The 21,452-nt window shown below is 44.1% G+C and overlaps 3 protein-coding genes across 10 annotated transcripts; all 3 read left to right on the top strand.

Annotated features, from left to right (window-relative positions):
* The first annotated feature begins 579 nt into the window (after window positions 1–579).
* On the top strand, window positions 580–10,789 carry map7d2a (MAP7 domain containing 2a). 6 transcript variants are annotated; one of them, XM_076020515.1, is made up of 17 exons: window positions 580–927; window positions 2,001–2,096; window positions 2,595–2,681; window positions 2,798–2,875; window positions 3,304–3,467; window positions 3,645–3,741; window positions 4,075–4,164; window positions 5,555–5,661; window positions 5,769–5,884; window positions 6,044–6,405; window positions 6,501–6,645; window positions 6,757–6,907; window positions 6,994–7,089; window positions 7,169–7,219; window positions 7,427–7,466; window positions 8,380–9,028; window positions 9,122–10,789. In XM_076020515.1, exons 1-17 carry the CDS (start codon window positions 873–875, stop codon window positions 9,378–9,380), a joined length of 2,643 nt encoding a protein of 880 aa, XP_075876630.1. In that variant the 5' UTR covers window positions 580–872; the 3' UTR covers window positions 9,381–10,789. The 6 variants fall into 6 exon arrangements, with proteins under 6 accessions (XP_075876630.1, XP_075876629.1, XP_075876628.1 ...); XM_076020514.1 differs by having other exon boundaries at window positions 2,595–2,690; window positions 7,430–7,466; XM_076020513.1 differs by having other exon boundaries at window positions 2,595–2,690.
* Window positions 10,790–11,313: 524 nt separating this feature from the next.
* LOC142884685 (uncharacterized) lies at window positions 11,314–18,392 on the top strand. Its single transcript, XM_076020507.1, has 8 exons — window positions 11,314–11,412; window positions 12,478–12,539; window positions 13,139–13,792; window positions 14,125–14,748; window positions 17,038–17,141; window positions 17,244–17,415; window positions 17,521–17,614; window positions 17,732–18,392. Exons 2-8 carry the CDS (start codon window positions 12,499–12,501, stop codon window positions 17,870–17,872), a joined length of 1,830 nt encoding a protein of 609 aa, XP_075876622.1. The 5' UTR covers window positions 11,314–11,412; window positions 12,478–12,498; the 3' UTR covers window positions 17,873–18,392.
* Window positions 18,393–18,472: 80 nt separating this feature from the next.
* On the top strand, window positions 18,473–21,272 carry LOC142884688 (SH3 domain-containing kinase-binding protein 1). 3 transcript variants are annotated; one of them, XM_076020512.1, is made up of 6 exons: window positions 18,473–18,842; window positions 19,122–19,196; window positions 20,158–20,250; window positions 20,333–20,538; window positions 20,628–20,691; window positions 20,812–21,272. In XM_076020512.1, the coding sequence occupies exons 3-6, from the start codon at window positions 20,170–20,172 to the stop codon at window positions 20,848–20,850; spliced, it is 390 nt and encodes a 129-aa protein (XP_075876627.1). In that variant the 5' UTR covers window positions 18,473–18,842; window positions 19,122–19,196; window positions 20,158–20,169; the 3' UTR covers window positions 20,851–21,272. The 3 variants fall into 3 exon arrangements, with proteins under 3 accessions (XP_075876627.1, XP_075876625.1, XP_075876626.1); XM_076020510.1 differs by having other exon boundaries at window positions 19,418–20,250; XM_076020511.1 differs by lacking the exon at window positions 19,122–19,196.
* Window positions 21,273–21,452: the final 180 nt, after the last annotated feature.

Raw genomic sequence — 21,452 nt, 5'->3', positions numbered from 1 at the left:
TTGCAAGAATGCTTTAGGACCAACTGATGGATAAGTACTTCAAATATATATATATATATATATATATATATATATATATATATATATATATATATATATATATATATATATATATATATATATATATATATATATTTTTTTTTACCAACCAAAATAAAATGCATCCAAAATTAATAATATTAATAATCATAACATGACAGAAACTTGGCATTTAAATCTGAAAAGGTCTAAAAGAGCTGAATGGTAATCTTATTGCAAAGTAGGAAAAACACTTCATACCAACAGAATTAAGATCTAGAACCAGATTTCGTCGCTGGCCGTATTTCACCACAGGCTTGTCAACCACTTTTAGAAGCAAACATGGACAAAAACAAAACTAAAACCAACACAGCAAAATTGTACCATTGGCATCACTTCTTGTTGACAGTATCTTATCTCTGCCCGTGGGCCCAAACACTGTCATTTGATCCATAGAGCAAACGGTTGATATAATAATAATGGCATTTATTGTGGAGCGTGGACAGGAAATACCCTCCATCCCGCGGTAATAGGCTGATAGCCCGACTGTCGGGGGCGGGCTTAGGGCTGTGACGCACGGCGTGCACGATCGATCACGGTGAACTCGACCGAGTGTGCATCATCTCTGACTCGAACCCTACTCGAATCTTCCTTCATCCTGACAACACTCCGGCACCCTTTTACCACGGTACCTATCCTTCACAGTGACCTCCCGAGACCGGTTCGGATTTATTTATACATGACACTTTATTCTATCCGCTCCAAGCTCAGTTTTTGCTCCATTGGAGGGAAAATCTGCTGCATAGGTATCGCTGCGGATTGTTTTGGGTCCATACCTTCCGCGGTGTGAGACGATGTCTGTGACAGCTGCCACGGAGAAGAAAGCCAGCCCGCCCGCTGCGGTGACAGGTAACCTGGGCGCTTTGACCACCAGGGGTGTTGATGTTCTCGTCGCGCCGAGCCGCGTTAGCGCCGCGATTTGAAGCAGATCCTCGACATGACGCAACTGCTTTCTGTGCATCGACGCTCCTGTATGCGGCGAGAATCAGGCGCCAGTGCCTTGCTGATTTGCTTTGTGATGGATGCTTCTACTCAAAGCCTTTGAGAGAGGCGGGGGTTCATAAAAGAAAAAGAAAAAAGGTGCGCAATATTATTTCGTGAAAGAGCATAGACCCATAACGTTTTAACAGTTACTTGAAAAATTAAAATAAATAACACGACTAGCAGATCATGTTTTGTTTGTATGGGGTTTGCATTTTGTAGGATTTAGAGCTACATGAAGAGAGGACAACATCAGGCTCTCCCAGTCTCTTTTTTGTGATGACGCCACTCTCAGTCTGATCAGAGTTCAGAGGGATGGCGATTGAATTGGATTGGATTTGACGTGATGGGTTTTCTACCAGCCGCAAACTGTTATTGCGTCTTCTACTTGCACAGATCAGACCCTCGTTAAAGATGAAACTCACATCTTGATAGAAACGAGACTTGGCGCATTTGCATGAGCGGCTCTGTGTCATCAGAAAGGTGAGAGGATTTGTCATCCTGGTGCACTGCTCCTGTGAGAATGCACACCATGCAAGGACACTAATGAGGCTATGCTTTAAGGACTTGCGGGCCTGTTTTTATTGCACCAACTAATGCTGAATCAAATTCTGTATAGTTTGAAGAATGATTTGTCATACCTTTGTGACAATGACAGGTTTTCAAAAGCATTTCCTAAAATCTTTGTGTGAGAAATAAGAACAAAAAAGCATCAGCATTATTGTTATTTATTTTCAAGCATCTTTCCACTAAAACCCTGAAAAGCTGGAGGATGTCATTGTGCTTATATATACATACAGTATATATGAAGAAACCATTTTTGTTCAGTGAAAAGATTATGCTTAATGCAACATCTGTTGTGGTTCACAAGACTGAGGTGTAATTTAACTGTATAAATCAAACATTCAATAGTCTGTCTTCTTTTTAAACAAAATGTTCAGTAGGTGAAAAGATGATGCCGCCCTCCCTCAGCGTCTCTCCTGGAAGGGGATCTCCTTCAAACGGTCCCTGTTCTCCAGCCAGAACAGGGAAAACCAGTGAGTTATCCTCATCCCTTTCTTTTTCATGCTCTTCCACTAAGTGGCTTCATTGGAATAAAGCTGATTCACAGTATCGCGGGACTTAATGCACAGACATGTCACCGAGCGTTCCCTGAACAAATCACGCCAGACAAATGTGTCTCAGTGCTGCTCTGCTATCAAGTGAATGGAATCAGGTTTCGGCACCGGCTCAGCAACACTGAGCGCAAGATTCTCTCAGCATGTGTGGTGTGGAGTGATTCTCGGGCCAAGGGCGTGCTTCCTCTCTCCCCGCACACTGCTGCAGTTTTGCCCTTGGCATGGGGCTACTTGGCATTTTGCAACACAATGCGATTAACACAGAGCAGCCACTCATAGACCAGAGAAAGGATGGTTCCTCTGCTGGTACCAAAGCAGCACTGCAGGTCTGCCCTGTGGCTCGGATTTCATCCTCTTTAAACAAAGCTTTGCACGCTTTTTCCCTTCTCCCCCCCCACCACCGTAACCTCACCCCAGCTCCATCCAACGCAGAGAAGAAGCCCCACATTAACGGACACGCATCCCCGTCACATTTAGCCGCTAACCTGACTAATACCCACGCAGGTAAACAGAGTAAGTCTAAATATTTGCTTCATTCCACCTGTTTTTTTTAAACTCTGAGTGTTTGGTGTTTTTTTTTTTTTTTTTTTTTTTAACTTAAACCATCTTCTCTATTTCAGATGTGGAGGGTTTTCTGAAAACAGATGACAGGATGAGATTAGCCAAGGAGAGGCGTGAAGAGAGAGAGAGGAGCCTTGGTAAGACTTCCCCAGGGCTTTTTTTTTAGTTGGCAACAGTTAAAATTAGGAAGTCTTCAAAATGCCTTCAAGTTTTTATTTTGAACTTAGTTTCCTGTCCTGTATAGTTTTATTCCATTGATTTTTTTTTTTCAGTCAGCGTAATTGCTTGTGGGAAGCTTGGCTAGTTTATCTTGAGTTCACTGAGTTTCTGATGTGATGAGTCATGTCACTCTAGAGAACGTGATAGTAGCGCAGAACAACTGGAAAGTAGGTCTCTCACTCACTGTTAATCGGAAAGCTCCAGAGATGTTTCTTTTTTCGAAGATAGCAAGGATTTCTAGTCGATCACTTGTTCCTGTCATGTATCAGCTAAAACTAGTTAAAGCAGCATCAGCAGCATCGCACTGCGGCGTGGCTGAGAGTGCTTATGGGCTTGTTTCTTCTAGCGGCCCGGGAGCAACTGATCAGGGAGAAGGATCGCAGGGCACGGCTGCAGTATGAGCGGACGGTGGAGGAGCGCTGGAGGAGGCTGGAGGAGCAGAGACAAAAGGAGGAGCTCCGCAGAGTTGCGGTGGAGGAGAAGAGGAGGCAGCAGCTTGAGGAGGAGAGGGTGAGCACGTTTAGAGCGCACACAGACATCACAACAGAGATCTGAATGCATTTGCCCTTTGCTTGCGTCCGAGAGATTTTCCATGTGACCTTTTCCTCTTAGTGTATAAAGGCCATAAACAGTAAAACTAGTTGTGGGATGTTTAAATCAGAGCTGGCTCCGCTGTGTTGCGTTCAGGAGCGGCTGGAGGCCCTTATGAGGCGCTCGCTGGAGCGAAGCCTCCAGCTTGAGCAGAGGAACAAGCGATGGAGCCGAGGTGGCCACTCAGGAGCAGGTGAGAAGCGAAGATAAACGGGTTTCGACAAACATGTTAATCCGCTGAACATGAGAAGCAGCGGAATATGGATGGAAATAAAATATTGTTGTAATTTTTTGGAGTGAATTGGATTCACTCAGCATGATAATTAGGAGTTTTATCCACCTGGTCCTTGCCAACAGCCTCGCTTTTGAAGATTGCATGGAAAAAGAACATTGGATCAATGTTGCATCCCTCTAATAAAGGAGAAAAAAACGAATTGAACTCACTGGCATTTGAACAAAAAAAAACAAAAACTGTTCATAACGCTTTGACTGCCTACCTCTGCTCTGCTCCGCCTGCCGCCTATAGGTGAAAGTGAGAATGCCCCGCTCCCTTTCTCCGCTGCCTCCACCTTATCCCATGGCATTGCCTCCCCCCTTCCTGCTGTCAGCGAATCCGGTAAAGTTTAGCCCCGCCCCCTCCTTGCCCACCCAAATATGCCTGCTCCCTCCTCCTCTCCATCTTGCTGTGACCGTGTTTGTGTTTGTCTCTATACTTTTGGGCGGGCTGAGAAGGACAGTTGTTGTCTTCCTCTTGTGATGCATGTCAAGCCATCAAGAGATACAGTTCGGACCATTTTTTTGCTGTCTTTTATCTGCAGTGTTTTTATTTGTTTTGTTTTTGTTTTTTTGAGCTATGAGAGGGAACAACACCATGGCTTTGTAGATTCAGCGGCTGCACATTAACTTAAACTCTACACATGTTACCAAGCTGAATCAAGCCGTCAATTTTTCTTGACTTCTTAACCAGTCAGCTTCCAGGGATGAAAAAAAGAATATCTCAAACCTCTTGCTTATATTAGATCCTAACACATGTTTTCTGTCTTTAATTTCATAACCTTTCAACCACCCAGTGTTTTAGCTGAACACTTACACTCCGCACACACTTCCTTCTTTTAATCAACCCCAGGATTAGTGGCACCCAGATTACTAACCTCTAAGTAATTACACACAGTCTAACGACAACTAGAGCTTGTCACACATTTTCTTGCTGCTTTCGTTTCCTTTCTGTTTTGGATAATGTTGGATGACGGGTTTAAAGAAATGACGGTAGCTAAGCGCTGCTGACTTTGTGTCCATCGAGCGGACGATTTGGGAGATTAATCGCACATGACCTAGAATAGAAATATGCGCACTAAAATAGACTGAAAGGCATCCTGCTGGGGATACTGTGCTCTCCAGAGATTACACTTTGCTCGTGGTGAGAGATGACAGCAAAGTGACTGATTCTGGTGCCGTGCTTTTAGCTCCACTTTTGCGTCCATCACTTTTGGGAACGTGAGTCTGCACAAAGTCGCTGTGTGTTTACAAGTGATGTCATTTGTTTGTGTGCGGTAAGGACAAACATGCTGGAAAATGATTTTGGGATTTCTGCTCTCAAACATGCTACCAACTGTGTGCTTGTATTTCACATAATAGCAGAAACAAACCCAGAATTTAATAAATGAAATCAATAAATGGCATGATTTGCAAAAAAACAAACAAAAAAAAAACAATCCCACAGCAAATGGTTGTTAAGAGTTGGGATGTTGAGATTCCTCAACCAGAAAAGAGACTGATTCTGCAGTGATTTAAGACAGAATTTTTAAAATACTCAAATTCTCAATTCCTTTTCTATTACCTTCTCCAATGTTGCTTGGTTGTGGAAAAAAACACTTTAAGCTTCAGTCTGCTGCAGCACACGCTGTCCAGTCACTTGCCCCGCCCCTCGGCTTCTGTATTAATATCCTTCTGTCACTTGTCCTCTGTCACCATTTGGTTTGACGCGCATCCTGTTTGTCGTGGCGCAGCCCCGTGCAGCCCCCACAGGTCACCTTTCCGCAGCTCGCTGAACCCTGCAGATCACAACAGAGCGGGATTTCAGGGTGGCTCTCAGTCTACTCCCAACACCCCGAAGGTCAGACTGCTCAGACGCCGCACCGCTGTGGCGCTTACGTAACATCTGTGAGTGTCCTTTAATGGATGGCTGCAAGAGCTTATGTCTGAAATCACATGAACTTTCAGAAAGAACGTCTGCGCAGAGAGAGAAGAACAGAATCCCCCGGTTGCGGCTCGCCTGTCAGGAGATCAGACTCCCCTGCTAGTATCACGAAGCACTTAGCATCCCCTTCCACCTCCAGGTAAGAATGCCTGTTTAATGCGGCTTCAGCAGGTCAGCTGAGACCATTTTCTTGTTTTTCTCCCCTGGCAGTGTCGTATTTTTTTCTTTCATTAAATACTGTAACTTCTTATTTTTTAACTAAGCATTTCTGTTTTTTGGGATTTTTTGTTTGTTGCAGATTGACATCAAGGATCCGTGCCCAATCTCCCAGCAGTGTTCATCACTACTCCCCTACTAGACAACCATCCAAACCTTCCACCGATGACAAAAAAGCAGAGGAGAAGAATGCTGAGAAAGCGCTTAAACATGAGAGTAAATCCAGCACACAGCCGTCCACGCAAGGTGGAAACAGTGTCCTTGACATTGAAGCCACTAAATCTAAATCTTGCAAAGGACAGACCTTTGAAAAGCACCTTCGAGGGAACTCCTCCGAAAACGGAAAAAGTCCATCCCCTGACAGAAAGGGCCACATGTCTCCCAAAGTGGATCACTCAGACAAGAAGGTGCAGTGCAGTGCTCAGAACGGGGATAAGAAGAAAGGTAGGATTCAGTTTGGCAATTGGAGAGTTTTTTTTTCATCGTCAAGTAATGCCTTTTAAGATGGTGTTACAACACTGCTTCCTTGCCTTTGACAGAATCAGAATCTGTCGTGTTGACAGTGAAGGCGGCAGCTGGCACAACAAACGCAGAGGAGGCCACCAGGCTACTGACGGAGCGAAGGCGTCAGGCTCGTGCTCAGAAGGAACAGGAGGAGAAAGAAGAAAGGTACATTCCCTTTTTGTTTTTTGTTTTTTTTTTTTTTTTTACAAATAAATAAATAATATCTTCATGAAAGCATGATAAAGCCTTTGGTGTTCAGTGGTTTGAATGCACTTTCTATGTCAGACTCAGGGAGGAGCAACAAAAGAAGCAACTCAGGCAGGAGCAGCAGCTATCAGAGGCAAAAAGTCAACAAGTGAAAGGAAGCAATGAGGAAAATCATCAGGGACTGAAACAAGAAGAAAAGCAAAAGAAGGAGCAACAGATGCCGGTGGACGTCGAGGTAGGAGATTCGGATCCTTTGTGACCTCTCGTTACTTTTCAGGCGTGTAAAGCACATGATGCATCTTCTCCTTCACATTTGACCAGAGGGAAAAGGTGAAAGTGCAGGACGCAAAGCGACAGCAGCAGGACCGGGAGCTGCAAACACAACAAGAGGAGGAGGAGCGGCTCTTAAGAAAAAAGGTTGGTGTGAGGAGGCTGACGAGGGCAATGGGTGTAAGAAAAGCAGGCCTTCTGATCAGGTGTCAATATGTTTCCACAGAGAATCGAGGAGATTATGAAGAGAACTAGGAAGGGTGAAGCTGACCTGAAGGTACTGTAGAGATACTCTCCGCTCTCGTACAGTAGTCGCCCCCACCGCCTTTAAACACCGGCTGATTGTGCCTGTGTGTTTTTCTTGAACTTTGTCTGAAATCTTGAGTTTCTCTTGTCGCTATATTTATTATTAAATTTTGCTGTTTGTGATACTTGGGTTTTGTGTCATTGATTCAATCATCGTCTCTGTCCTGCACTGAATCAGAAGGAGGAGCAGGTGGAGACGAAGGCCGTCTCTGCGCCAGGTTAGTGTGTTATGCAGTCGCCCTTGAAAATCCCTTGTTTGCCTGCCAACCCGCCTACTCTACCCCTCTCAGTATGGCCTTGCAGCTGTAAAAATGCAAACAAGGCATGCGTGGATTATGATTTAATTCATTGAGTTGCTTTCTTTCAGCATGCACAGCAGCAATTTACTCTTATTTTCTTATGAGTTGGTTTGTGTGACTTCCGAGCTGATAAACACATGCCAGTATTTCCCCAGCATTCTGATGTTTCTGCTTTCTGAATAATTAGCTTGATTTAAGTGGACCAGACACATTTATCTATAGTTATTCTGCTTGTGCTTTGAGGCATATATTAAAAAAAAAAAAAAACATCAGTCATACAAATGAAACATTTTCTGTACAAAGAAATGACAGCCAAGGACTCTTCTATTGGTGCTGACATGGCAACTTTCAGAGTGGACTAGAGCTGCGGGAGCTGACTGTAAAATTAACTGCTCTTGAAAATACCCTTGGAAGATTTCTTCAGAGAGCACTCTGCGCAGTGTGGCTCTACTTTATTTGGACAGTCCAGCGTTAGTTCCACTGACTGAGTACGACCAAGTACAGTCCCGCTCAGCTTCAGTGCAGTTTTAGGAACTTGTTTTTTTCTGTATTTGCAGAAAAAAAAGAAGGATGCAAAACCTCAAAACAAAAAATTCAACCATTGCATATTTGGATGCTAAATATTTGCTGACAAAATATACTGATAATGTATAATTTTTTGCAGGGTCATTTTGGATGATCATTTGAGCCAGCTTCCATTTTGCTCCTGTTGTTTTCTAATGTCTTATTCAATTCAGTCTTAGCAGGAGCAGTTGGAACAGAAGCAACATGATTTAAGTGCAACTGTTCAAATAAAGTAAAGGCCACTGTTGTATTTTCCTATTTTTCGCAGGGAAAGAAAAGACAGTTCAATCAATCTCTCAGGTGAATGAGCACACAATCAAAAAGGTTGAGTTTCAGGTCAAACAGCAGGGCACAGTACCGACCAACAAGGTGGACAGTGCATTAATAAGGACGGAGGCAGCAGCTGCTGCAGGGCAGACTGAAGACTGTCGGAAGAGTATGCCAGTTAAAACCAACATTCATCCAGTGACACCCGCCCAGAGTGCTCCTGACACCAGACAAAACAGCCGAGAGCTCATCAGCCAGTCGAACAGAGAAGTCAGAGCTGGTACCCTCAAGCAGCAGGCGGTAGAGATGGAAGTGAATGTGAACAAACAGGACAAAGTTAAAGCTGAAGACCCCAAAAGAGACAATTCGGCAAAACTGGCTGCAGGTGCCAAAGACAAACAGAATGGAATAATGAATGGGGTGATGAAAGGTCAAGAACGTGCCTTAATGAGCAGCCGTAAACCTGCAGACATCAGCAAACCCCAAAGCAGGCCGACAGCTGAGGGAAAAGCTAATGGTGGCTCACAGTTGGGGGCTGTGAGACCCTCAGTGACACCCCTGGCTCTAAGACACCCGACTCCGCCCGTCATCAAGCTGGAATCGTTGAATGTGAAGGGTTCTTGTGATGAAGTGCAGTCCATGGAGGTCAGGTAAGTCATCATGTGACTCATATTAGTATTACTATGATGCCCTGTAGAATTCCAAGTCCAGAGGAAGTGCTTCTCTCACTGTTTTAATTCCAGCCCAGCATCCAAGGAAGAGTTGATTTCAATCCCAGAGTTCTCGCCGGTCAACGAGACCCAACATGGCGGCGTCAGTAACAGCCGAGCTCTGGAGGACCTGCTGGACCTGACCGGCAGCCTCACCCACAACAAGCTGTCCCCCATCGGCCCTGTGGGAGACTGCAACAAGAACCTCATCGAGGGAGTCGTCAGTCCCATTGTGGACTCGAAACTTGTGGCTTTGCCACCATCATCTTCAAATAAACTTAACATCAAGTAGCGCAGCCATGTCTTCCTCAGCCTCTTCCACTCTTGCCGGCCCCCTTTCTCCATCTGTCAGCCTGCGGGTGAAAATTATTGTCATGCCCGTTCAGCACTATGTTTATGGAAATAGAGCCATAGGGATGGAAGGTTTTGGTTTGTTTAATCACAATATCAACTGGCAATTAAAACGACAAAGGGACGAAGCAACGTAGGAATGAGGATCTGGGAAAACTGCCTGTGGACTTGCAGAAAACAAGAAAATACAAAAATCTGGATTTTTAACATATGCTCCCTCAGTTCCAGCACTTGGTGACTGCGCAGAGCACTGATGGTTGCATGTGCCCATCTGCCTTTCCACATGCCTTCTCAGGCCTTCAAACGTGATTTCACAAGCTGCAGAGACTGACATTCAGAATAGTTGCTGTTGTTTGTGTGTTTCTCCTGCATGAGTGAAGAAAAGGGTGTGGGTATCTGGTGAGAATCTCAGGTAGCGTTTAGTTTATAAAGCAGCAAGGTGTAGTCGTGGATATGTCTTCAACAGTATGGCTCAGATGCAATTTCTTATTGTAATCGTCCTTGACCTGGGCTGTGTGACAATATGTGAGTGAGGATGATGAAGCCAAACCTGTACTTTTGATTGATAGTGCGTATTTAAATCATGGCAACAGCACAAATATGATGTACTGCATTACGCTTGGAGCTGAGCGAATCATGCACTCATATAGACACAATTGTAAACTGTCTAGTTTAAATTGTCTCCATTAGTTACATTGAGTATAAGATATATGACTGCAACCTGAGCAACATCCTGTCATTTAATAACATTTCTCTAGTTGTGCCTTGCTGTGTAGCGCCGCTGCAATAATAGATGCATTCATCCGTATGTCACTGAGAAACAAAAGGTACCTAAATTGAGATAAATTGAGATAGATTTTTAACTTTGTATGACAGAAAGGCAACTGAGGAGAGTTATGTCTTTACATTGAAGATCCACATTTGCACTGTGGCAAGAAGGATTTCATGTTTTTCTCCCTCTGACACTCTGTGCTGTACGGTCCCAAGAACTAATCACTAAACTGTGGAGCCTTTACTGACTTGACCAATACCTAAAGTTACTAATTGTTGATGTTTTTCCATCACTTCTTTCATGTCTATATGCTTGTTGTTTATTTTAGCAGCAGTGTCATGGTATGGTTTAACTTGTCCCTGAACTCTGGCCTACATGTAGCATTGTGCTATTGTACTTCTGAAACTCGTTGACGAAAATGCTGCTTAGGAGTTAACTTCCAAATGTAAGGAAAATTCAATGAAATTACATCAAAAATAAAATTCTTGTTAAGGTTATGTGATAATGTCTAAAGACAATTTGCATGGTTAGCATGATCATAGCTGTATTGTCCAAAACAAATAAAGTATTAAACTAGATTACTCGTGTATTTTTTTTTCACTTTGTCTTAATATCTATGCAATAATTGGCAAAAAGGCATACAGTAGATTTGTGGATCTATGGCAAAAGAGGATATAAAGTTAGTTAGTGTGACAAAAGGAGATCACGTTAGTCTTACAGATACATTTCTATGGGCAAAAAACTGTCAAAAAAAGAGGGAAAGGCACAATAATAAGACATTAACATCAAATGATAAATGACAAAAGAAAAACAAAAAAAAATATTTTATTTAATACATTCATTAAAACAGGCAAAGAGTAATGAACAGCATGGATTGATAAATAAACTCGCACCTTGCAGTTTGTCAGTCATTTCAGAAAACACGTGATACTAATAACATTGAAAAACAAAAAAAAACATTCAGAGATCGCGGGAATAGACTTTAAAAACCGAAGAAAAGGGCTGTTTCAAATCCAACAGCAAGGTAAACGAATCTTTTCATGACGTTTTCTGTGATCAACACTATGACATGTCATTAACACTCCGAAACGATAGGTGGCGCTTCAGTTTTGCTGTTAAGCGCGTCAAGGACGAGGCGCAACGAGTGAAAACGAGTAAAAACAACTTGAGACGCGTTTTGTACTGCGACAGGAGGCCTCGGGTAAGTAGTTTGTGAAGTTATTTTCGACATTTGTCGGCAATAATTTTCTTTGTACAGTTTTTTTTTTTGCCAAATGAATGCAAATGTATTCGTGTCTTGTGACCTACTATTCAAGCCAACGGACTAAACTAACAGGCCTATTCAGATGTGGCCATCGATAAGGACGCTAGCTTTAGCCTCGCCCTGATTTACTCGTTTGGCATACCACAGCTCATAACCATTATTTGCGCCAGTTTCATAAACTTGGATGTGGTGATTGTTTTATCGACAAATTGCATGAGCTCTTCCATTTGTGTCTGTCGCCAAGTTTGGAAACACGAGCTATCCAGATACTGCGGGACTGTTTGCAATCCGTCTCTCGTTTCCTTGGCCAAACCGATAGTAGTCCTTCGTCAGCGGTTTCTTAAATATACTTCCCCTCTAATTTTAGCCATTTCTTTCTTTCTTTCTTTCTTTCTTTCTTTCTTATGAAATACTAGAGGAAGTGGGGGATTTCTCATGATGACCTCTCAGGACATGGTTTTGATTCCGAATCATTTTTTGTGCCTGCATTTGGCCACTTGAGTGGCGACAGCTGCTCGGCATCGTAGATCAAAGACTTCAAGATTGCGTGCGGTCAAAAGATCATTGTAAAACGCTGTACAGCAAGATCTCTGCAACCAATAAGTGTCTGCTAGGTTTTCTAAACGTGTACAATAGATTTTTGTCATTAGAGGAAGATAGCTTGGTCCCTGTCGAATGTCCAACTTCAAACTAACTTCACCGCGGTAATCTAGGTTTCGTTTTCCAGTGTGACAGCATTACTCAAGAGTGTCATACTGTCAATGAATCACAATCTTTTTTAAACCATTCTCTTGCTGATTGCAAAGGTTTTTACTTGCTGCTGCCGAAAAACGACCAAGCTGATAATTGACTTGATGTCTCGAATAATAGTACAGTCTACTTGCAAAATAACATGACATGTGCTATTGTCCACTCATGAATATGAATTACATGTAGATGTTTTGATTAGGTTTTTTGAAATTCTTAAGGTTAACATTTGTTTGTTTGTGTTCCCACCCACAGATTATTCTCTTATTATTAAAAATGGTCCGAACACATTTTGGACCCCCCCACTTCAAGTCCAGGTAATACTTTATCTTTTTTTAAATTTACACCTAAAGATTATGTTTAAATGGGTTGTATTCTGGCCATTTACAAATTTAATAAATTCATTTTGATGGTCTACTTCCAAGAATAAACAAGTTTCGTTTAAAAAGAACTTGTTTCTCCGGCTCAGCCTAGCTACCTTCTCCCCTCCCCCACCTGCTGTATCTCTGGCACCGCCTTGAACAGCCCACTCCTTGTTGATTGGCCAGCCACTCATTGCTTTTGCCTACTAACATGGATCTGCCTAGTAGCTCTCAAGTTGAGGGGGCAGTGACATCTCACCCACTTAAAAAAGATTAAAAAAATAAAAAAATAAAAAAAACAAGTCTGCGGAGATAATCTGCTCTCCCTCTTATATAGGAAGTGGAGCAAATCCAAGCTGCTTATTTCAGAGCAGTAACACAGACAACGCGAGCCCACCTAGACAGTTGTCATTCTTCATATTTGATGTCTAGGTTGGCATGCCAGGAACACAAAAAGGCATGTTAAAAATGATGCCTTTAAATTTCTATTATTTTGTTGTTGTTGCATCTTGTGTCAAATTTTACAACTTACCATTTTTCATCTGTTCAATCAGACCTTATGGACATGGTCGTCCACACGAGGAAAACTACGACACCAGAGGACGACGGGATGTCCACAGCTATGAAGAGAGGACGCATTTTAGCTCAAGGGAATCCAGGTTCAGAGGACGGCCCATGCGTCGTGGAAGAGCCACTTTGATTGTAGAGGAAAGGCATCCACGTTTCAGTGACTGGAGGTCCTACAATCAGGATTCGTTTGAATCCTACCCTAAAACAGAAGCTTACCATAGCCCACGGAGGCCTTCTCATCCCAAGTCACACCACCCCCCTCATGACCACCCTGATTCATACCCTCACAGTAGATCCCAAAGGGGCCCACCGGTCCACGGCCACCATTCTGGTCACAGGTCACCATCCCCAAGAAATGTTCACAGCCATCCATCTTATAGGAGGCCAGGCTCGCCACCACACAGCCGTGGCTCTTTCAGGGGTCACAAAAGACCAGGTTTTTTGCATCAGGAGCAGTGGAATCGACACCCTCGTGGAAATTTCAGCTCCAGAGGAAGGCCCCGGGAGTACTCAAGTCATGGCATGAAGCCCTGGAATGAGGGCGAAGAGTTCTCTCATCCCTACAATGGAGAGCACAGGCCCTCTGGGTCACAGAGGAGCCCCAGGGAGATGCATGGGAGAGGCCCAGTGCCAGAGAGGTACAAGAGTGAAGCCCCAGCTGGCTAGAATTATTATAGAGGAGGCCACAGGTTGGCCACTTGCTTGCATTACCACGGGTGGTAGATAACACTGCTTTCCTGATCCACCTTGTAATTAAGAGGGAGTTAGAGGGGTCTGAGTTTTGTGGTTTCCTCTGCCATAAAGTGGAGTGTTGATTCTATCATTGTTTAACCATTCCTACCTGTTTGATACTGTCACAACATTATGAAGAGGCTGCTTTAAGAGCCAAGTTGTAAAATTCCACCTCCCGCATGAAATGGAAATGGATCTATCATTGTAATGATTTCTCTATTATCTGATGGATATACAGGTGGTCATCTGAGCGAGAGCCGAGGCGTCAGCGTGGCCCAGACGAGAGGCAGGGCAGCAGGTCTCGCAGTAGAGAGCGGGCACAAGACGTGCCGCACCAGCCCCCTTTCAGGTCCCCTTCATGGAAAAGAGGTGCATCGTACTACCAGGGCCCTCAGGAGAGGTACATGGAAGGACCCCGCAAGAGGAGGATGTCGGACTTCAACGCGCCCCCGTCGGACTTTGCTCTGGATCATGACCATCCGAAATACCCCCGGAGAGAGAGACCACAGCTCCTCAGTTTCCCAAGGCCATATCGTGGTAAACCCTTGTTTCAAAGGGGTAGAGGTTACCTGCTAAAGGGCAGACAATTCCAGGCAGAGTCTCTGATGAGGCTCAGAATACCCCCATACGTGAAACCCAGGTTTCACCTAGGCTACCCTGCCGCACGAGGAAACATACGTGCCATTCTTGCAATGAGGAAGAAGCGCTTCCAGCCGAACGCAGCCCCCCTGAGAAAGCTGGCACCAGAGACAAAGCCCCAGCAGTCACCCTCCAAAGAAGAGCGCAGCCCCAGCACCTCCTCCAAAGTCTCTGACTCAGACAAAGAAAAGATGGAGTCACACCGATCCCTGAGCACACGCAGGTATGGTATTATCCTGTTAGCACTCTTCGCAGGGGCTTGATGGTGATTGAAAGGTCAAGAAAGAATTGTCTCTGTGTGAAGAGAATCCCAGCTGTGGAGAGAGATGTCGCCATGCACTAAATATTCAACGCTATTGCAGTTTGGGACTGCAAAAATGTTTGAACGGCCACGTGTCCAATGTGTGACAAATGTCGCCCTGTCAAGTGAGCTGAAGGAAAGAGCTTCATATCAGCTGTCCCCCACAATCAAAAGGCAATGCGGTTTAAAGCCTGGCAGATGTGATGCTTGAAACATGAGAGTTGTTGATGCGTGTCAGAAGATTCCAAAGTTTATCGGCTTTGCATCCCGAAAGAATTGCTCCCGAGCATTAGAGAGGACCCCCTTCACTCACGAGAGAAGACAAGCAGTGTGAAGCAGGAGTTAGAAGATAGAAATAAAACTAACTTGTGTGTGTGAGAGAGGGGTGGGGCACATGAAGAGGACCGCATTTGACGAGATCTGCAATGAAATGTCCACCATCACAGCAGGTTATTGGCCATTTCTCACCCTGTGTGGATCAATAAGTGCATAAATAAGACGTCTTAGTCTACAGCAAGGCCCTTGCATTCAATGTCAGTTTGAATTTCCACTGAAGAATGATGATGATGATGGAGGAGGAGGTAAAACTGAAGAGGAGTCTCTGTCACCACTCATCAGCTCAGGGATTTGGCTGAAGTTGAATTTACAGATAAATAAATATTTCTGATCTGTTCTCAGCAACCTGCTTTAATGGAGTCCAACACGCTTAAAGTCAAAATGGAAGAAGCCCGCAAATAATTTGTTCATACTTGTGTTCATAATGCTAAAGGATGGATGTTACACACTGCTGAAACGGCCAGTACCTTGGTTTGCGAGGGCAGATACCATCTTTGTAGTGAGGAGAAATCTGACCAGAATCTGTGCTTTTCCTGGGAAACCCCATCATTTCCATCCCTCTAATCTGTAACATCTATCCGAGGCTTCTGCCTTTCTGCAGCCCACAACCTTGAGGTTTGGTGGAAAATACTTGGGCTGTTATAGCAAGTCAGAAAACATTGAACCTGTGACCACACTCTCTCCAACTACCCCAAGATGATGGCTGCCAAACCTGACGGCTCGAACGATTGGTAAAGTAGAATTTGGTTCAGAAGATGAAGAAAACCCTACGTTGTGAGACAGACAGACAGACAGAGGGGTCGGATCCAAGAGTAACTGAGAGCCTCTGCAAAGGTTAAGCAGTCAAGTCAAGTCAAGTGGTAAAAGGCGGTGGAAACAGAAAAGTGTGAACACCTGTATGCTGATCGCGCAGGTCAGCTGAGATCTGATCCTTGGCCTTATTTCAACAAAGATGTCAATCACCAGCCTATAGCCAACCACTATTTGTTCGGTGCCCCGCAAGACTATTGCCAGGAAATACGGTGGTATAGAGAATTGAACTCCCAGATTAGCCTGCCAACAAACTACCAAGGTGTGACAAATGAAAGGTGATGATTATTTGCAAAAAATGTGACCGGAGAGCACGCGGCCCTTGCTTGACCCCTTTGTGTTTGCAACAGAAATTTTAAATTTAAATTCCCCCACAACATCCCCTCTTATTAAGGCCTGAACTCCAAAGAACAGAACAGAATAGCAGACTTGCTGGATCACCTCGGCAGAGGACCGGAGAAGCCCATTCGCTGGCGGTATCAGCAATATGGACGGATTGAAACCCTCCTTAATAATTTACTGGTGGCTCAAGATTCAGTACATCCTGATGCACATCCAGGGAATTAAAGAAAATGTTTCGGACGTTTATGATTGAAGGAAATGCAGACACGACCCACAGAAGCCAATGAGAACCCCATGAGAGTTAACCGTTGCCCTCCTGTGCTGCTGGGACGGACGATGGAAGAGTTGATCTGATCTTAACGTTGTCGTCCTAATTTGCCTGCTCTCGCGCTCGCCCAGTAAACGAAGAGAGCTCAGATTGGTTCAATGTACAAAAAGTAGGAGTAAAGAGGCGTGGACATTCTTTGGTTTTTGTAAGTACTTTTATGTGATCCCCATAGTCTTATTACATGTATGCTTATGAAACAGAAGCCCATTGCAGCTGTTTTATTTAATTTCATCAAAGTTTTGTCGGACAATTGGCTTTCCTGTGCCAGTTTCCTTCCTAGAATGACGGCATGCGGTGCACTCGGGTTTCACTTAAGATGTGAAAATGCCAACATAGGCCAGGCGTTAATGTCGTGCTGAGACTGCTGACTAACGCCGCCACCGATCTCCACCCAGATCTTCCCCCATAGAGAAACAAGACCTGGTTGTGTTGTCTCACTGGGACTCGTCCTCCAAAGAAGGCTCTCCCGCCGAGTCTCACAGCGCCAAATCGCAGGATGGTAAGTGGATTATTTTTGTTTTCCACTGTAACACAAAAGCAAGCCAGGTGAATGTTGTTTCTGTGTGTCTATAAGATTCTGTTTCATTTCTGCTTTGTTCAGAAGATGAAGAAAATGAAGATGATGACGACGACGATGATGATGATGACGACGACGACGATGATGATGATGACGATGACGACGATGAAGATGCAGAAGTCAGGGCATCCAGGCATTCAAAAAGATCAAGATCACCTGAGCAAAGACGGTGCTATTTGGATAAGAGATCATTTAGGTACTTAAAGAACTGAGTGTTTAGTAGTTTACCTTCCCAAACAAACTTTATGTAGTGAGTTTGATCGATATTTGGTTTATATCTCGTATTTTTCTCCCCTTTCAGGACATTTAATACGATGCCAGACAACCAGCGCTCTGGGAGGCCCTTCAGAAGAGCTGGACCTGGACATGGACCTGGCATCAGGAGACCGCTGATGGTGTGTTTAAGTTGCTTATGTCCCTTTCAGGAAAAAAAAAACCCTAATCACTCACTTCCATTCGTTAACATTCTAACTAACTAACTTTCAAATTTCTTGCACCGCTTTTCTCATCAGGAGACCATAGTGCCACATCCTTTCCCATATCAGAGGCAAGCCTTCAGGAAGAGTCAGAGCATCATGTTGAAGTACCGCAACCTGAGGATGATGCGCCACCGGGTGCCGTACAGCAGAGGACCCAGCCATCAGCACTGGTGACCGACGACTCCGGCAGTCTGCACACAACATTCTGGACACTTTTGAGCGCATCCTGCTGCACATCCTGCTCCGCGCCCGGCGGACCGCACAGTCTCAACATGGCTCCGACCTGATGCATTTTGAGGAAGTGTTGTTGATTTGGTCTGTTTACTACCATGGTCATTTATTCGACGTGACTTTTATGTTTTACAGTATTGGCTACATTGTTGCATTGAACAGCTCCCGCTGTTCTCAGTGTATATTGTTTCTGCCGACTGTGGTTCTGGCAATTGCCATCTGCCATCATCGGTTTTTAGAATTCTCTTTGTTGAAGCTTTGGATCGTGACAAAGTCATTGAAATATTTCTTTTATGCCAGTGTATGGATCGTCTTATTTTTTTGATATTTTACTAATCAGTGGTGTTTTATTAAAAAGCTGTGTGCTGTGGTGAGGCATCAAGCCACTCCTTGTAAAATTGTACCATAAAATGTTCAGCTTTTGGTTTGAGAAAAGAAATTAAAATCTTATTTAACACTAAAACTCTGGTTTAAATGCTGTTTTTTTTTTGTTTTTTTACTTGTTAATTCAAGGATCAGTCAGGTTTAATCAAATTCCTTTTTTGGTTTTGGCAAAAAAAAATTCTGCAGCTGTTATTCTATCCTACCTTCAAAACGGCATTTGATTTTTGTCAGGCAACCATAATGTGAATATTTACTCCTTAATTAAAGAGATGCGTTTCAATACTTTTACATATTTTATTAAAATGACAATCTAGCAATCATGTAGGTACAAGAAGAAGTCAATACACTCTAGTGGTGAACACACACCCCTGGTATTTTGGGGATCTCCCCTCGGTGCCGAGCTAATTTTAGCCGAGATTGCACTGCTCCTCATCACAACATGCCCTGAACGCCGACACTGCACCACAATGGCCGGTGTTGAGTTACTGCAGATGCTGCTGTACTTCAGCGCTGACGGCGACCATGCGAGGTGAGTGTGTGCGCTCCTGCTCCGCGCCTCATAACTGCCAATAACTTGGGCACTCAGTGTTTGTGTTAAACTAACGTCTGCGTTATCCCGTCCTCGTACAATTGTTGCAGTAGTTTCTTTCTCTGCTCTTGTGTGTTAAGGCCCAGCTGAGTGAAGTACAGCACAGAGTAGCTCCCTTTCAGGCTGGAAGACAAAGTGAACTTGAACAAAAAAGTTTTGAACTACCCAGCAAGCTTGTTCATCTGGCCGGCTGACATGTTTAACTCTGTCTGTTTCTAGATGTAGAACATAAAGACTTCCACTTGTGTTACGGCTCCGTGGTAATGGGCAGCTATAGCTCAGCCCTGGTGCCCGGTAAGACTCACAACTGTCCTCTTGTCCGCTGCAGCTTCAGAGTGAAGTGCTGCTGCTGTTTATGTTCCAACGCTATATGTCAGAGATGTCAAAGTCTTTGCTGCTGGCTTTTGGAATCCAACACATCTGTTAGAAAATAAAAAAAAACAAACGATAATGGCCTGTTATGTGCTGCTCTATCGACCCTGAGCTGTGACGGCTGCTCTCCATTCCCCCCAAAGAGATGGAAGAGTTCGACTCCATCGTGTCCATAGCTGAGAGGCTGAACAAGCAGGTTGCTCCTGCAGTGGAGGAGACGTCACAGTCTGAGCTTCAGACTCTGGGAAGTATACACTTTTAATTGAACTAAAGTTTGTTCACTGTGGGCTCCACAGCCTTTTAGGGACAATCCTCATGTTTGAATGGGGATTAAAACAAGGCAGCTGTAAGGTAGTCACAGAGGGACGATTGAACACCTGGCTAGAAGAGTTAGTACCAAGCTGGGAGAGATAACAGTAAGTTGTCAGAGCCCCTCGTGACTTCTCTGGGGGCGGTTCATCTCAAAGTTTCCTCTGTGTTGTAAAAAGATGTAAGGATTCAATTCACATGTCTCCAGAGTGTCTCGCCATGCTAAAGAGATGTATGCAGGAAACACTGCTGAAGTAAATTTCAAGAAATGCAAGACCTTTACATTTAGTTTGACAACAGTGTAACTAAAGGAGAATGTGAAGTGTGTTCTGGTTGTGTCCCATCTGTCCTTGAGATAAATTTAACCTCACACACATGTACATGCACACACACACACACACACACACACACACACACACACACACAGCCATGCAGAGCAGCCCAAAGATATCCACTCCAATTCCTTACATAAGCTCGATGTCTTGCTTGTCCTCAAGCCTCACTGGCTGCAAGATTTCCTTTTATTGTTTGTTTTTGTACCAACAAGATCTCTGAAACTAGACTTAAATTACAGGTGCCGCTTGTAATGGAAGAGAAAAGACGAGAAGACCAGAGTGGAGAGGTGGATTCTTCAACGCATGAGGAAAACTCTGAGGGAGCGGCACCAGTGAGGAAGCTGAAACAGTTCAGTTGGCCTCTCGGAGTGTTCAGGCAGCTGATGTTGATTTTTTTCTTCTCTCTCTCTCCAGGCAGCAGAAGCCAAAAGTGAGGCGGCGGAGTCCTTCTCCTCTCTGTTGCCAAAGGCCCTCTCTGCTGTGCTGCACCCGGGCTCGAGCCCCCCCAACCCCCAGCCCGGCAGAGAGCGGTCCAGACGGAGCTCGTTGAACCTGCAGCAGCTGCAGGCTGAGCTGAGGGACCTGAGGGAGCAGTTTGACCAGATGAAGAGTCAGCACAAGTAGGACGTCCAAACCTCTGACAGTTTCTCACCCTACCGTCCTCTGCTTTCTCAATTTACGAGGTGTTTTTCCTTCTATTACCCATCAGCAAAGAGATCAAGCTGCTGATGAATGAACTCGACGAGGAGAAAAGGATTCGCTTGACTTTGCAGGTGCGTCGCAACAAAGCAAGGGAGGTTCCAGTAGTGTGCTGCTGGGGTGTTATTGTGTTACCAAACTTATCATACAGCAACTAATATTTGTCTCATCAATATTCTGAATTTTCCTTTTAGATGGAGATTCAGCGAATGAAGAAGCACATGTCAAAATGAAGTGTAGCACCTCCTCATCCTGAGCTCCTAGCGTGAAGTCCTCAGCTATGTGATGTTTTGTTTTGTCTATTTATTAATTTATTAATTTATTCGTTTCTATCGGTCAAAGATCTTCTTGCAGGCTTTGTCAGTCTCTCGGCTGAGTCACTGCTGAAAGTGCAAAATGTGAGGCGCATATGAGCCTGTGAAGAAACCCAATCGTGAAGAAGGATCTTTGACTGGGGTGTGACTGCAGCCTGACAGTATCAGCGTCAACATCCTGCAGTGGTTGATCTGATTGTTCATATGAAGAGAATTAAAATCCTGTCCGGATTTCTACTTCATGTGTTGTTGTGGAACTGGTTTAGTTGTTTTTAATAAATCCAGCAAAAAGACATGTAAAGTGAATATCAGCATATATGAAGCCTTTTAAACTAGTCTTTTATTCACTTCAAGTATTAAGACATGATCATTCAGGTTCTTCTTTATGGTGTACATGAGTTTTTTGATCATGAGAAAATTGACCAAGCTTTAAGTCCACCTGTGTGTTGTCAAGAGTAAAGTGTGATGAACTTATTAAAAACAAAAACAAAACAAAAAAAAACAACATCTTTTTTACGCAG

Source organism: Nelusetta ayraudi, unplaced genomic scaffold, assembly GCF_046127955.1.
Source record: "Nelusetta ayraudi isolate G7.1 ecotype Tasmania unplaced genomic scaffold, CSIRO-AGI_Nayr_v1 ptg000011l, whole genome shotgun sequence".
Lineage (NCBI taxonomy): Eukaryota > Metazoa > Chordata > Actinopteri > Tetraodontiformes > Monacanthidae > Nelusetta > Nelusetta ayraudi.
This window is presented reverse-complemented; position numbering and strand designations above follow the sequence as displayed.